At 42.3% G+C, this 12901-nt stretch overlaps 1 protein-coding gene across 2 annotated transcripts in view; it reads left to right on the top strand.

The window, feature by feature from the left end:
* Positions 1–12901, top strand: part of LOC110529998 (pro-neuregulin-3, membrane-bound isoform-like) — a 384443-nt gene that overhangs the window by 219618 nt on the left and 151924 nt on the right. For both annotated transcript variants that reach the window (XM_036986111.1, XM_036986107.1), the window contains exon 2: positions 8891–9020. In XM_036986111.1, the coding sequence (XP_036842006.1) occupies positions 8891–9020 (130 nt within the window). The remainder of the gene's footprint in view (positions 1–8890; positions 9021–12901) is intronic.

Genomic DNA, 12901 nt, shown 5'->3' with positions numbered 1-12901 from the left:
CAGTCCAGTAATTCAATAGTGGGGTAGAATACAGTGAAAACACTTGGACCTTCAATTGTAGATCTAAGTGATTCAGGTTAAAGCTACTGAAGAGGAACATTGACAGGCAGACTGCTGACACAACTTCCTCAAGCAATTATTATGCTGATAAAAACATTAGATTGCAGAATCTCAGTAGAATGTGTGTTTAAACAATATCTCCAATGCAATGTCAACATCACCAATGTCAATTGCTCCCATGTTGCCATTATCAAGATTTTGGAGTTATGTAATAACAGAGTAACACCATCTGAAATGGACACATTAGCATTGCAGTACTGCTACAATGGAGATGGATGACTTATGTACAGTTGTTAAATTCCATGTGGCAGCAGAGGTTCTGAACTCCCTGTAAAATGCATTTAGGGCAGCAGGTAGCCTAGCAGTTAGAGAATTGGGCTGGTCACAGAAAGGCTGCTAGTTTGAATCCCAGAACAGGATGAAACAAGTTTGATGTTCAGCTCAAACTATGCTCTTGCATCATGAAGACAACTTTCCGAACAATGTTTGACCCATACTAGCTTTTGACCTCTTGACCTTTTGAATAACAGTATGTGATTTAACATCCATTGGTTTAATCGATTTCAAAGAATTTTGGTTGATGTTGACACCTCTGCTTTAGGGGGTTTTGCACTCAAAACAAGATCTTTGGACAAGAAAAAACATTTAAGTCGTTCCATAAATCCAACCTCCCAAACTGACCACTATTTCAGATCAACCAAACAGTGTTTCTGAGACCGATTCCAGCATCATTTGGACAAACATAATTGGGACAAACATCATTAGCCCAGCATCATTAGGAAAGGCGTCTTTGGCCTATACAGTGACAGACAGGAGGCAGCCAGGTGATAAAAGGACAGTGTTGTCCCACTCCTCTATAATCACTGGCCTGATGGAAGGACAGTGTTGTCCCTATCCTCTATAATCATTGGCCTGATGGAAGGACAGTGTTGTCCCACTCCTCTATAATCATTGGCCTGATAGAAGGACAGTGTTGTTCCACTCCTCTATAATCATTGGCCTGATGGAAGGACAGTGTTGTCCCACTCCTCTATAATCATTGGCCTGATAGAAGGACAGTGTTGTCCCACTCCTCTATAATCATTGGCCTGATGGAAGGACAGTGTTGTCCCACTCCTCTATAATCATTGGCCTGATGGAAGGACAGTGTTGTCCCTCTCCTCTCTAATCAGTGGCCTGATGGAAGGACAGTGTTGTCTCTCTCCTCTATAATCATTGGCCTGATGGAAGGACAGTGTTGTCTCTCTCCTCTATAATCATTGGCCTGATGGAAGGACAGTGTTGTCCCACTCCTCTATAATCCTTGGCCTGATAGAAGGACAATGGTGTCCCTCTCCTCTATAATCATTGGCCCGATGCAAGGACAGTGTTGTCCCTCTCCTTTCTAATCAGTGGCCTGATGGAAGGACAGTGTTGTCCCTCTCCTTTCTAATCAGTGGCCTGGTGGAAGGACATGGTTGTCCCTCTCCTCTATAATCAGTGGCCTGGTGGAAGGACATGGTTGTCCCTCTCCTTTCTAATCCGTGGCCTGATGGAAGGACAGTGTTGTCCCTCTCCTTTCTAATCCTTGGCCTGATGGAAGGACAGTGTTGTCCCTCCCCTCTCTAATCCTTGGCCTGATGGAAGGACAGTGTTGTCCCTCTCCTCTCTAATCCTTGGCCTGATAGAAGGACAGTGTTGTCCCTCTCCTCTATAATCATTGGCCTGATGGAAGGACAGTGTTGTCCCTCTCCTCTCTAATCCTTGGCCTGATGGAAGGACAGTGTTGTCCCTCTCCTCTCTAATCCTTGGCCTGATGGAAGGACAGTGTTGTCCCTCCGCTTTATAATCCTTGGCCTGATGGAAGGACAGTGTTGTCCCTCTCCTCTCTAATCCTTGACCTGATGGAAGGACAGTGTTGTCCCTCTCCTCTCTAATCCTTGGCCTGATAGAAGGACAGTGTTGTCCCTTTCCTCTATAATCCTTGGCCTGATGGTGTGAGCAAGGTGTGACTACTCTGCCAGATAAAAGGAGACCAGAGGTGCATGGTGTCAGCATGTAGATAGAGGTATTAAAGAGCTCTTGGCATATTTACGACGGCTGGACCTAATGCACTGTTGACATGTGATATTGCAGAGAAAAGCCTGCTATATGAATGTCGATGAGTGATGAGTGATGAGAACAGGGTTGGAACAAAGCTAAAGGACATTTAACTGTGGCGGTGCAGGTGGATGTATCGTCAGTAGGCTGGGAGAGAGAGAGAGCAACAAAGAGAGAGAGATATGGGGTCAGCTTTGTGGCTAGACTGGAAAGACAGATAAAGACAGATTAGTCAGTCAGAATATCCCTACCTGCCAGATGTCACTGAAAGCATGTGCATGTGACTGTGTCTCTGAGGGGGGGTGTAGTCAGTGAATGCAAATGGAGGTGTGTTTGAATGTATATTTCCTTCCATGTATTCGTTTTTCAGGGTCCCACTGTGCAGCGTGAACCAGGCATTCCTGGTCAGACACGTCATGCTATAGACAGAAAATATGCCATGCTGCAGCAGTCATGGCTTTGCATTGCCTCTGTGTAATTTAATTCCCCATACTCCGCTGACCAGTGTCACCCACGCACACGCACACGCACACGCACACGCACACGCACACACACACGCACACACACACACACACACACACACACACACACACACACACACACACACACACACACACACACACACACACACACACACACACACACACACACACACACACACACACACACACACACACACACACCTCTCAGTACCTATAGACCTAACCATTGTGCTAGGGAGATTGCTGTTCTTTTGTCCATCATTGGCTGCATAAATAGACTGGGGGCCAATCTGGAGAGAGTGGGCCACGTACTCAGTGTAGCCTGGGGAGAGAGGGGATGAGAGATGCCCTTCCTTTTGTACTAGGAAATTGCCATTGACCCCCTTAGTCTGAATGGGAGGCTAGTTGGAGGTGGACAGGATAGTAGGTAGTGAATGGTGGAACGAGGGATGACAGCATGAAGGATTGAGGGTGAAAGAGTAGCACAAAACGTACATAACAAACAAACAAGTCCCTCCCCCCACCCAGTGCATGCTGTTCTGGATCCCTAAGTGTTTGCCTCTGTGTGACTTCAGTGATTGGCATGACCTCAGAGTGGGGCAGGTCAGTGGCAGCTCATCTCAGTGGAACAGAGGCTACAATCTGAGCTAAAACTGTATAATATCATGATGTCATCAGGCACATTAGCACCTGAGTTTTTAATTGAAGTGAGCCGGGTGGACTACTGGTCATGGGGCTGATAAATGCTACAGTCCTCATTCATTAGAAACACATTTTACTTGAAGTTTTCCATATTAAATGGGCATCTTGGTCATCTTTATCAACAATTAACATAGAAGAATTACCAACAATTAGCATGGTAAGAAATACCAACAATTCATTAGAGAAACATACAGTACAATATAACTATAAAGGATTACTACACATCCCACAGAACAGTGGAGGGAGCACTGGATCCCCTTAATTTGAAAAAGCAAATTATTAGTTTGGACATTTGAGTCATTATCTTGAGACTACTATTCAGCTAATGGTGTAATTTGAGATATGAAATGCTTGCTACACTGAGATTCATGGGCTATGAAAGGGCTTTAGACCACAGCCAGTTCTACTGTCACTAAACCAAACAAGAAACAGCCTGCAGCAGAATTATTCCAGGTTGTTCCTGTACCCTCAGGGGACATCCATCTAACCCGCCCCTTTTTGAAATGAAAAAGGCTTTAAAAATGAAACGTCTGATGAAGGGGCGGTAACCTAGCGGTTAAGAACGTTGGGTCAGTAATTGATAGCTCGCTGGTTTGAATCCCTTAGCAGACTAAATGAAACAAATCAGTCGATGTGCCCTTGAGCAAGGCACTTAACACTATATGCACCTGTAAGTCGCTCTGGGTAAGAGCGTCTGTTAAAACGTAAATGGAATGGCGTCTGACTAAAACGTAAATGGAATGCTTGTCATATGCATTGCTAACTAGCGTGCCACAGAGAAAGATATAGTACTGAGAGGACAGAACAGGGCATTCCTACTATAACAACTATTTCACTGCAGGAGCCCTTGTTTCCCATTTTTGGCCCACTTCGTTCTGTGTTGTCGTTATACTCTCTGTTCCTTGGGCGATCGATACTCAGCGACCTTCACTATCAGTCAGACTCCCAGGCAATGCATCGGGGGAATGTCACTTTTGAAGGACGCTATTACCACGGTGCCCACGGGAATCTCATCCCTTAACCTCCTCCAACGCTTCCTTGCACAACACAAACACACTCCCAGAGAAAGACAAACCGAGACTGAAGGATGCGACAGACAGCATAAGGTCCATTTCTCAACTTAGAAATCACAATGTCCTAAAGTGTTCTTCACACCCTGCCATCACAACATCACCTCTCTATGTGAGCAGTGAAACACTACACCCATCTCAAACCAAGCACTCAAATCGCTGAGCTGACATACTGACTAAACAGAACGATCTCTGCAGTTTGGAGTGCCCTGAGGAACTCCCTGAAGTGGAGCTCTATAGTTTTAGCCCTGGGTGTCAATGCCTTAATCATTATCACAGTTCCATACAGCAGGGTTTCCCAAATTCGGTCCTGCCCCCCACGTGCACGTTTTGGTTTTACCCTATCACTGGGAGGGGGGACGAGAGTGGAAACCTGTGTTATCCGTGACCTAATAGTGGTGCATTGATCTGATGGGAGGGACTCTCCTCAGATGAGTCTAGATCAGTGTTTCCCAGCTCTGGTCCTCCAGTACCCCCAACAGTACACATTTTCATTGTCGCCCTGGACAAACACACCTCATTCATCTCATTGGGGGCTTGATGATTAGCTGACAAGTTGAATCAGGTGTGCTTGTCCAGGGTTTCAATAAAAAGGTGTACTGTTGGGGGTACTGGAGTACTGGAGTTGGCAAACACTGGTCTAGATGTCACCTGGGTTCCTCTGAGATTGACAGGCAGCTGTCTCCTTATGAAGTCATCTGTCCTTCGATTCCCAACTTTCTTTTGAAGAGTCGTGACATCTCCATAATTCATTACAAAAAGAGAAAATAGCTGTTGTACTGCCATCATCTTTGGGCAGTTTGTGATGCTGAACAGCCAACAAGCCTAGCATTAAAATCAGTTCTAGGTTGTTTAAAACAATAGAGGCTCTCCAGTGTGCTTCATGGATGTTGGCTACTTGACGATGTGGACCTCTGGTTGAGAGACTCTCTGCATGCACAGACATCCAGAGGAACTGAGGCTCGTTTCACTGCGTGTGTTGTCACAGAGGGGAACATCTCCAGTAAGAGTGCCTCTCAAAGTCTGGCACAGCAAGGGAAGTGCTCTTAACCCCAAATGAAATATCTTTTTACGCCAGGGAATCTAAGTGTAACATCACCAGAGCCAATGGGAAGGACTCTCAGGCAAGGCCCAGGGGACATTATACTGTAGGGATGATGTTGGAGCAACACCAAAGCATTGCTTGTAGAAGAACAAATTAGAATGGACATGGACATTATGTACATGCTGGCTGTCGTTGTGAGCTCTATTCAGTGATAATGAATATAATAATGCCCTTTCTGAATCTACTCCGTTCTACTCCTTCTTCTATGAACAACAGCAGAATTAGACTTAATTGTATTTCTGATCCCTCGGAAACTCATCAAAAAACTCCCAGCTCATAGTTGGGTTTAGCATGATGTTAATAAGACACCGCCGAGCTGAATAAGACAATTCTGAGCCATTAGTCAAATCAACTCATAAAAGTTTATCTTAGCTGGTAATCGTGACAGTTTGAGGCACCGCAAAGGAAATATAGCGATGACACTAATTGACATTGTTGCAAATGATGGGGAATAACCAATCACAATGAGACATCACCAGTTGTAAACTCGACATGGCACACTTCTGACAACCACAGTGAATGTGACTGTACATCAAACGTTGTAATGGTAAAACCTTTGATATCATTTCCGCCTGACACGATCACTTTGCCTACTCTTAACTAATATGTTGGCATGCATAACCTTTTTTTTTTACCAATTCTGATGGTTGTAAAAAACGGAATTTTTACAATATTACCGTTATATCAACACACTCACTAGCCACCCCCGTTTAACAACTCTACATCACTGTAACATGGTAGGCATCAAGTCACTTGCCGATAATGTTGCATGCCCAATATAGATACATATTTTTAACAACGTGATGTTGGTCTCTAAATGGATAACTTGAAAGAACATGATGTAGGTAATTAAATAATCGAAAGAAACACGTTTATTTATTAGCCTAGTCTAGTTTAGTCATATCATACGTGTTTAGTCATATCATGGGAAATAGGCTTCACATTAAATCATTGTCAAAAGCACAAGAGTTTGGCAACTGTTGTATGTAGGTCTATATTATTTATAGATGGAGCATTAATACACTGAACAAAACAAAAACGCAACATGCAACAATTTAAAATATTTTACTGAGTTACAGTTCATATAAGGAAATCAGTCAAATGAAATACATTTATAGGGGCCTAATCTGTGGATTTCACATGACTGGGAATGCAGACATGCATCCGTTGGTCACAGATACTTTTTTTTAAATGTAGGGGCGTGGAACCGAAAACCAGTCAGTATCCTGAGTGGCGCAGCGGTCTAAGGCACTGCATCGCAGTGCTAGATGCTTCACTACAGACCTGGGTTCGATCCCGGGCTGTATCACAACCAGCTGTGATCGGGAGTCCATATGGTGGCGCACATTTGGCCCAGCGTCGGGAGGGTTTGGCCGGGGTACGCTGTCATTGTAAATAATCATTTGTTCTTAACTGACTTACCTAGTTAAATAACAAATCTGGTGTAGGCACCATTTGCCTCATGCAGTGTGGCACATCTCCTTATCATTGAAGTTGATTGTCACCTGTGAAATGTTGTCCCTTCAATGTTTGTGTGAAGTTGCTGAATATTGGCGGGAACTGGAACACGCTATCATACACGTCAATCCAGAGCATCCCAAACATGCTCAATGGTGACATGTCTGGTGAGTATGCAGGCCATGGAAGAACTGGAACATTTTTAGCTTCCAGAAATTGAGTACAGATCCTTGCGACATGGGGCCATGCATTATCATGCTGAAACATGAGTTGATGGCAGCAGATGAGTGGCACGACAATAGGCCTCAGGATCTCGTCACGGGATCTCTATGCATTCAAATTGTCATGGATAAAATGCAATTATGTTCGTTGTCCATAGCTTATGCCTGCCCATACCACCATGGGGCACTGTTCAGAATGTTGACATCTTAAAACCATTTGCCCATACACATGGCCTGTGGTTGTGGGAAAAAAGTGCACCTGTGCAATGATCATGCTGTTTAATCAGCTTCTTGATATGCCACAACTGTCAGGTGGATGGATTATCTTGGCAATCAGAAATGCTCACAAACAGAATAACACAATTTGAGAGAAATACGCTTTTGTGCATACAAGACATTTCTGGGATCTTTTATTTCAGCTTATGAAACATCGGACCAACACTTTACATGTTGCGTTTATATTTCTGTTCAGTGTAGAAATATGATCTTATAGAAATAACTTCAAAGCAATTGTATGTGGCACCGGAACCACTGACTTGCTGCAATGTTCTACTATTAAGACACCTGCTGGTAACACTTAACTGATTAGGACAGCTCATGAGGTGTCGTAAATGTCTGTTGACTAGGTGGGATTCTTCTGACTAAAGAGGCTTCATGCATAGCTTTTTTTTCTATCCATAAGAGTAGGAGTAAAATGTCTCTATTCTCAGCACTTATTATCCATTTTCTACCATGAGACGCTTTGTGGATACAGGCCCAGGTGTGATGAACTAAATCCTCAGGAGTTGTTTTGTTTCAAATACTGTCTAAATATGGGTGGGATTTGCACTTTAGGTTATAATTCATTGGTTATATTGCACCACACAAGCTCAATCAAGTGTAATGAAAGTAATTGAAAGAAAACAAATACTATTTCAACCTAGGTCTGCTAACTTACAACTCTTTGCAGGACTACAGATGTAAATTGGTTCCTTAGCTACGTAACTCCAACGCATTTACATGGATTTGTAAGCTGAAATGTTGATTAATGTGTACTGTCACTGTATAATAAACAGCATACGTAAAATGAAAAACACAACAGCACGGCTCAACTCCAGTTTAGCTAGGCTAACTCCCCATGTATGAAGGACCATTGAGGCATGGCCTAGCTTTTTAATAGAACTGTCATCACTTAGGCAAAGTTGATATTCTCCCCACAGCGTAAGCTCTGTGTACATCAGGCTTGGTGTTATTGATAATTGAGAGGAGTCAAGTTCCAAACGCTGCAGACATTCACAGCAGGTCAGATTATCAGCATTCCTCATTCATCTTCTCTCAGTGATGTACCAGGAGCTGGGCAAACACTCAGGGTCTTACAGCACGTTCACTTTCACTTCTACTGAAACCTGCAGAGGAGGCAAATAGGAAAACACTCACATGGCCACTCCTGCTGCAGCAGAGCGCGGCTTGGCATTATTGGGCATTTCTGGGGAATTTGTTTGTAGGATTTGTTATTTTCTTGGAGTGCCTTGTTGAGTCCTATGTATTGCATTTGTGACACGTGGTGTGCATGGTCGTTTACGACTCAGTCTTGGATAGGAAACACGTCTTATCGTGTGAATTTGAACTGATGAAGTGTGTTCCATGTTTTTTTTTTACTAACATTATCTCTTTCTTTTTTTTCTCTCTCTTTCTCGGTCTCCCTTTCCTGTCATCTCTCTATTTTCCCTGCAGCATCACCCACCATTCCTCCATTGGTCTCAGAGCATTTCAAGCAATGTCACGAGAAGGACCTGGCCTACTGCTTGAACGATGGAGAATGCTTCGTCATCGAGACGCTGAGTGGACCACACAAACACTGCAGGTGCGGCGTGTGTGTGTGTGTGTGTGTGTGTGTGTGTGTGTGTGTGTGTGTGTGTGTGTGTGTGTGTGTGTGTGTGTGTGTGTGTGTGTGTGTGTGTGTGTGTGTGTGTGTGTGTGTGTGTGTGTGTGAAAGAGGCATTAGAGTGGGTAGATTGAGAGAGTCTACTGTTATAGACTGATAAGTGTTCCACATTATTTTTTTCCAAGAAACAGTATCTGGGACCATGTCTGTGAGGTGGTGAGTTTGATGGTGACTATTAGTTGACCAGCTGTGGTGCATAGAGTCCCTTTTCTGACAGATTTAAAGTGGCATTTTTACAGAAGTTTGTCCCCAAAGGGTGGTCAGAGAAAACAACTACAATCGTGTGCAACACTTGTAATTCAAAGCTTGAAATCTGTGCATTTCAGCAAAGACATTTCTGAGTGCAAGTGATCATTGGAACAGGTTCTTCACAATTTACCCACCCCAAGTTACAATGGCATAGAGGAATGAATAAGTTAATATTCCTAATTGATGAGCCAAGAAATTAAGAGAACATGGTCCACGTTTGAATTGTAATTGGTGAAGTAGTTTAAGTCGTTGTACTTATTTGACTACTACTCGGAGGCACTTAGCCTTTTCAAACACTGGGCCTCTCTAATTACGTCCCAGAACAAACTCCTTCCACATCATAATCTGAGAAATTCCAGTCGGCTGGTTGTTCAAAGACTTCTGTTATGTCACCTGCTCTGAAGGGACCAGGTCACCGAAGGCCTGATGTTTTAATGCTGAGGAGTTGTTACTGTGCCAGCCATGGCAATTCTCTGAAAGTATGTCACACAGAAGTAATGCTGCCAAGAGTACTACACACACACACAGTCACCAACACATCAAAGGGAATCTCAGAGAGTAGTGGATTTCCTGGGTTTTAGACAGTGCTACTTTATGGTTATTTGACTCGGGTCAAAACTCACCTCAGGTATGGCCCAATGATCTATATAAACCCAGGATTGCTGATGCTATGTAATGGGAGGTTTTGAAGCAACCTGTCGGGCATATTGGCACTCCCCAGAAAAATCAGTCCTGCATAGAAATGAATGGAATTCTACATTACTTCAATTAAATGTCTCAAGGACAAAATTTTTGTTGTTGAAGTGGGGAGAGTAATATTAAAACTTATATAAATATATACTTTAAGGAAAATGTTTTTATGTATCTGTTTTTTATGTTTTGACCATGACAGCTTGCTCAATTTCCACATTAGTTATTACAAGATTTAGTTGAGGTTTAGGGTTTAGTGAATGATTTGTCCCAAATACAATTATTTTACTTTTTGAAATATTTAGGACTAACTTATTCCTTGCCACACATGCTGAAATTATCTGCAACTCTTTGTTATGTGTTGCAGTCATTTCAGTTGCTGTAGTAGCTGACGTTTATATTGTTGAGTCATCCGCATACATAGACACACCTTACCCAAAGGCAGTAGTATGTCATTAGTGAAGATTGAACAAAGTAAGGGGCCAATACAGCTACCCTGTGGAATTCCTGATTCTACCTGGATTATGTTGGAGAGGGTTCCATTAAAGAACACCCTCTGTGTTCTGTTAGACAGGTACAGTAACTCTTTATCCACAATATAGCAGGGGGTGTAAAGCCATAACACATACATTTTTCCAGCAGCAGACTATGACTGATAATGTCAAAAGCCACACTGAAGTCTAACAAAATAACCTCCACAATCTTTTTATCATAAATTTCACCAATCATTTGTATAAGTGATGTGCTTATTGAATGTCCTTCCCTATTATCGTGCTGAAAGTCTGTTGTCAATTTGTTTACTGTAAAATAGCATTCTATCTGGTCAACCACTATGTTTTTCAGAAAATGTACTAAGGGTTGGTAACAGGTTGATTGGTTGGCTGCATGAGCCAGTAAAGGGGGCCTTACTTTTCTTAGGTAGCGGAATGACTTTTGCTTCCCTGAAGGCTTGAGGGCACACACTTTCTAGTAGGCTTAAATTGAAGATATGGCAAATAGGAATGGAAATATTGTCTGCTATAATCCTCATAATTTCCCATCCAATTTGTCAGACCACGGTGGATTGTCATTGTTGATTGACCCTCCCCCCCAAAAAAAATCCTCTTCCACACTCACTTTACGGAATTCAAAATTAAAATGCTTGTTTTTCATAATTTGTTCAGATATACTTGGATGTGTAGTATCACCGTTTGTTACTGGAATTTCATGCCTTTGCAAATTTTGCCAATGAAAGAAGTATTAAAGTAGTTGGCAATATCAGTGGGTTTTGTGATGAATAAGCCATCTGACTCAATGAACTGAGTTTGCCTTTTTGCCCCAAAATGTATTTAAGGAGCACAAAAACATTTTTCACTATCATTTTTTATATAATTTATCTTTGTTTCATAGGATAGTTCATTCTTATTTTTTTTGCAGTTTAGTCACATGATTTCTCAATTTGCAGTATGTTTGCGATCGGTTGTGCTGCCAGACTTATTTGCCATACCTTTTGCCTCATCACTCACAACCATACAATTTTCCTCATCAATCCAAAAGGATTTAACAATTTAAGTAATTTCCTTAATGGGTGCATGCTTGTTAGTAACTGGAATAGGCAATTTCATAAATGTGTCAAGTGCAGCATCTGGTTGCTCCTCATTACACACCACAGACCAGCAAATATTATTTACATCATCAACACAAGAATCACTACACAACGTATTGTATGACCTCTTATACACTCTACAAGCCCAGCCTTTGGAACCTTGGTTTTCCTAGATATGGTTCCTATATTGTGATCACTACATCTGATGGATTTGGACACTGCATTAAAGCAAAATTTCTGCAGCATTTGTAAATATGTGATCAATACATGTTGATAATTTCATTCCTGTGTTGTTTGTAACTACCCTGGTAGGTTGACTGATAACCTGAACCAGGTTGCAGGCACTGGTTACAGTTTGAATATTTTTGTTGAGTGGGCAGCTTAATGAAAGCCATTCAATACCCAGAAAATATAACTCTCTGTTGATATTACATACATTATCAAGCATTTCGCACATGTTATCAAGATACTGACTGTTAACACTTGATGGTCTATAGCAGCTTCCCACAATAATGGGCTTTAGGTTAGGCAGATGAACCTGTATCAAAATTACTTCAACAGTATTTAACATGAGATCCTCTCTAAGCTTTACAATAATGTGGTTCTTATTATAGACCCCAACACCACCCCCATTGTCATGTTTGTATTTTCTGTAGATGTTATAACCATGTATTGCTACCACTGTACTTATCTAAGTGAGTTTCTAGCAAGTTATTGACTTCACGAACCTTGTTTCTTAGGCTACATATGTTAACATGAGCTATTTTTTGCACTTTTCTGGGATGCTTGATTATTTTCATTGCTTTACTAGGAAGCTTAGCAGAAGTGGACATGCTCATGCTAGTTATGTTAGGTCAGGGTGAGCTGCACACAGTGGACTTCCTACTAGGGCACACCGCCTCAGTGCCTACAGCATCCCTCTGGTTCATAGGCACATGAGTACTGTATACAATAGCAGTGGGATCAGCAGAGACATTCAGGGCAGTTATTAGGTTACTTACATTGTGTTTCCAATGCCCCTGGGATAATGTACATTTGCTGAAGCATTATGACAACTCAGAGACACAATGGTTGGGATTAACTGAGCTGGGCTTGGGTCATTGATAAGTCGTTGTCTCAACGCAGCCTTATAATGCTGTGAAAGGATCCAGGAACCCAAATGATTTGGTTGGATCACATCCTCCTTCTAAAATGAGCTTTGTTTCCAGAAGGTATCAAAATTGTCAATAAATGTTATACCCACAGAGCTGCAGTAGTCTCGTAGCCAGTTATGGAG

Source organism: Oncorhynchus mykiss, chromosome 1, assembly GCF_013265735.2.
Source record: "Oncorhynchus mykiss isolate Arlee chromosome 1, USDA_OmykA_1.1, whole genome shotgun sequence".
In the NCBI taxonomy this organism is placed as follows: Eukaryota; Metazoa; Chordata; class Actinopteri; order Salmoniformes; family Salmonidae; genus Oncorhynchus; species Oncorhynchus mykiss.
Note: the sequence above shows the minus strand (reverse complement) of the source record. Positions and strands in the feature narration are given on the sequence as shown.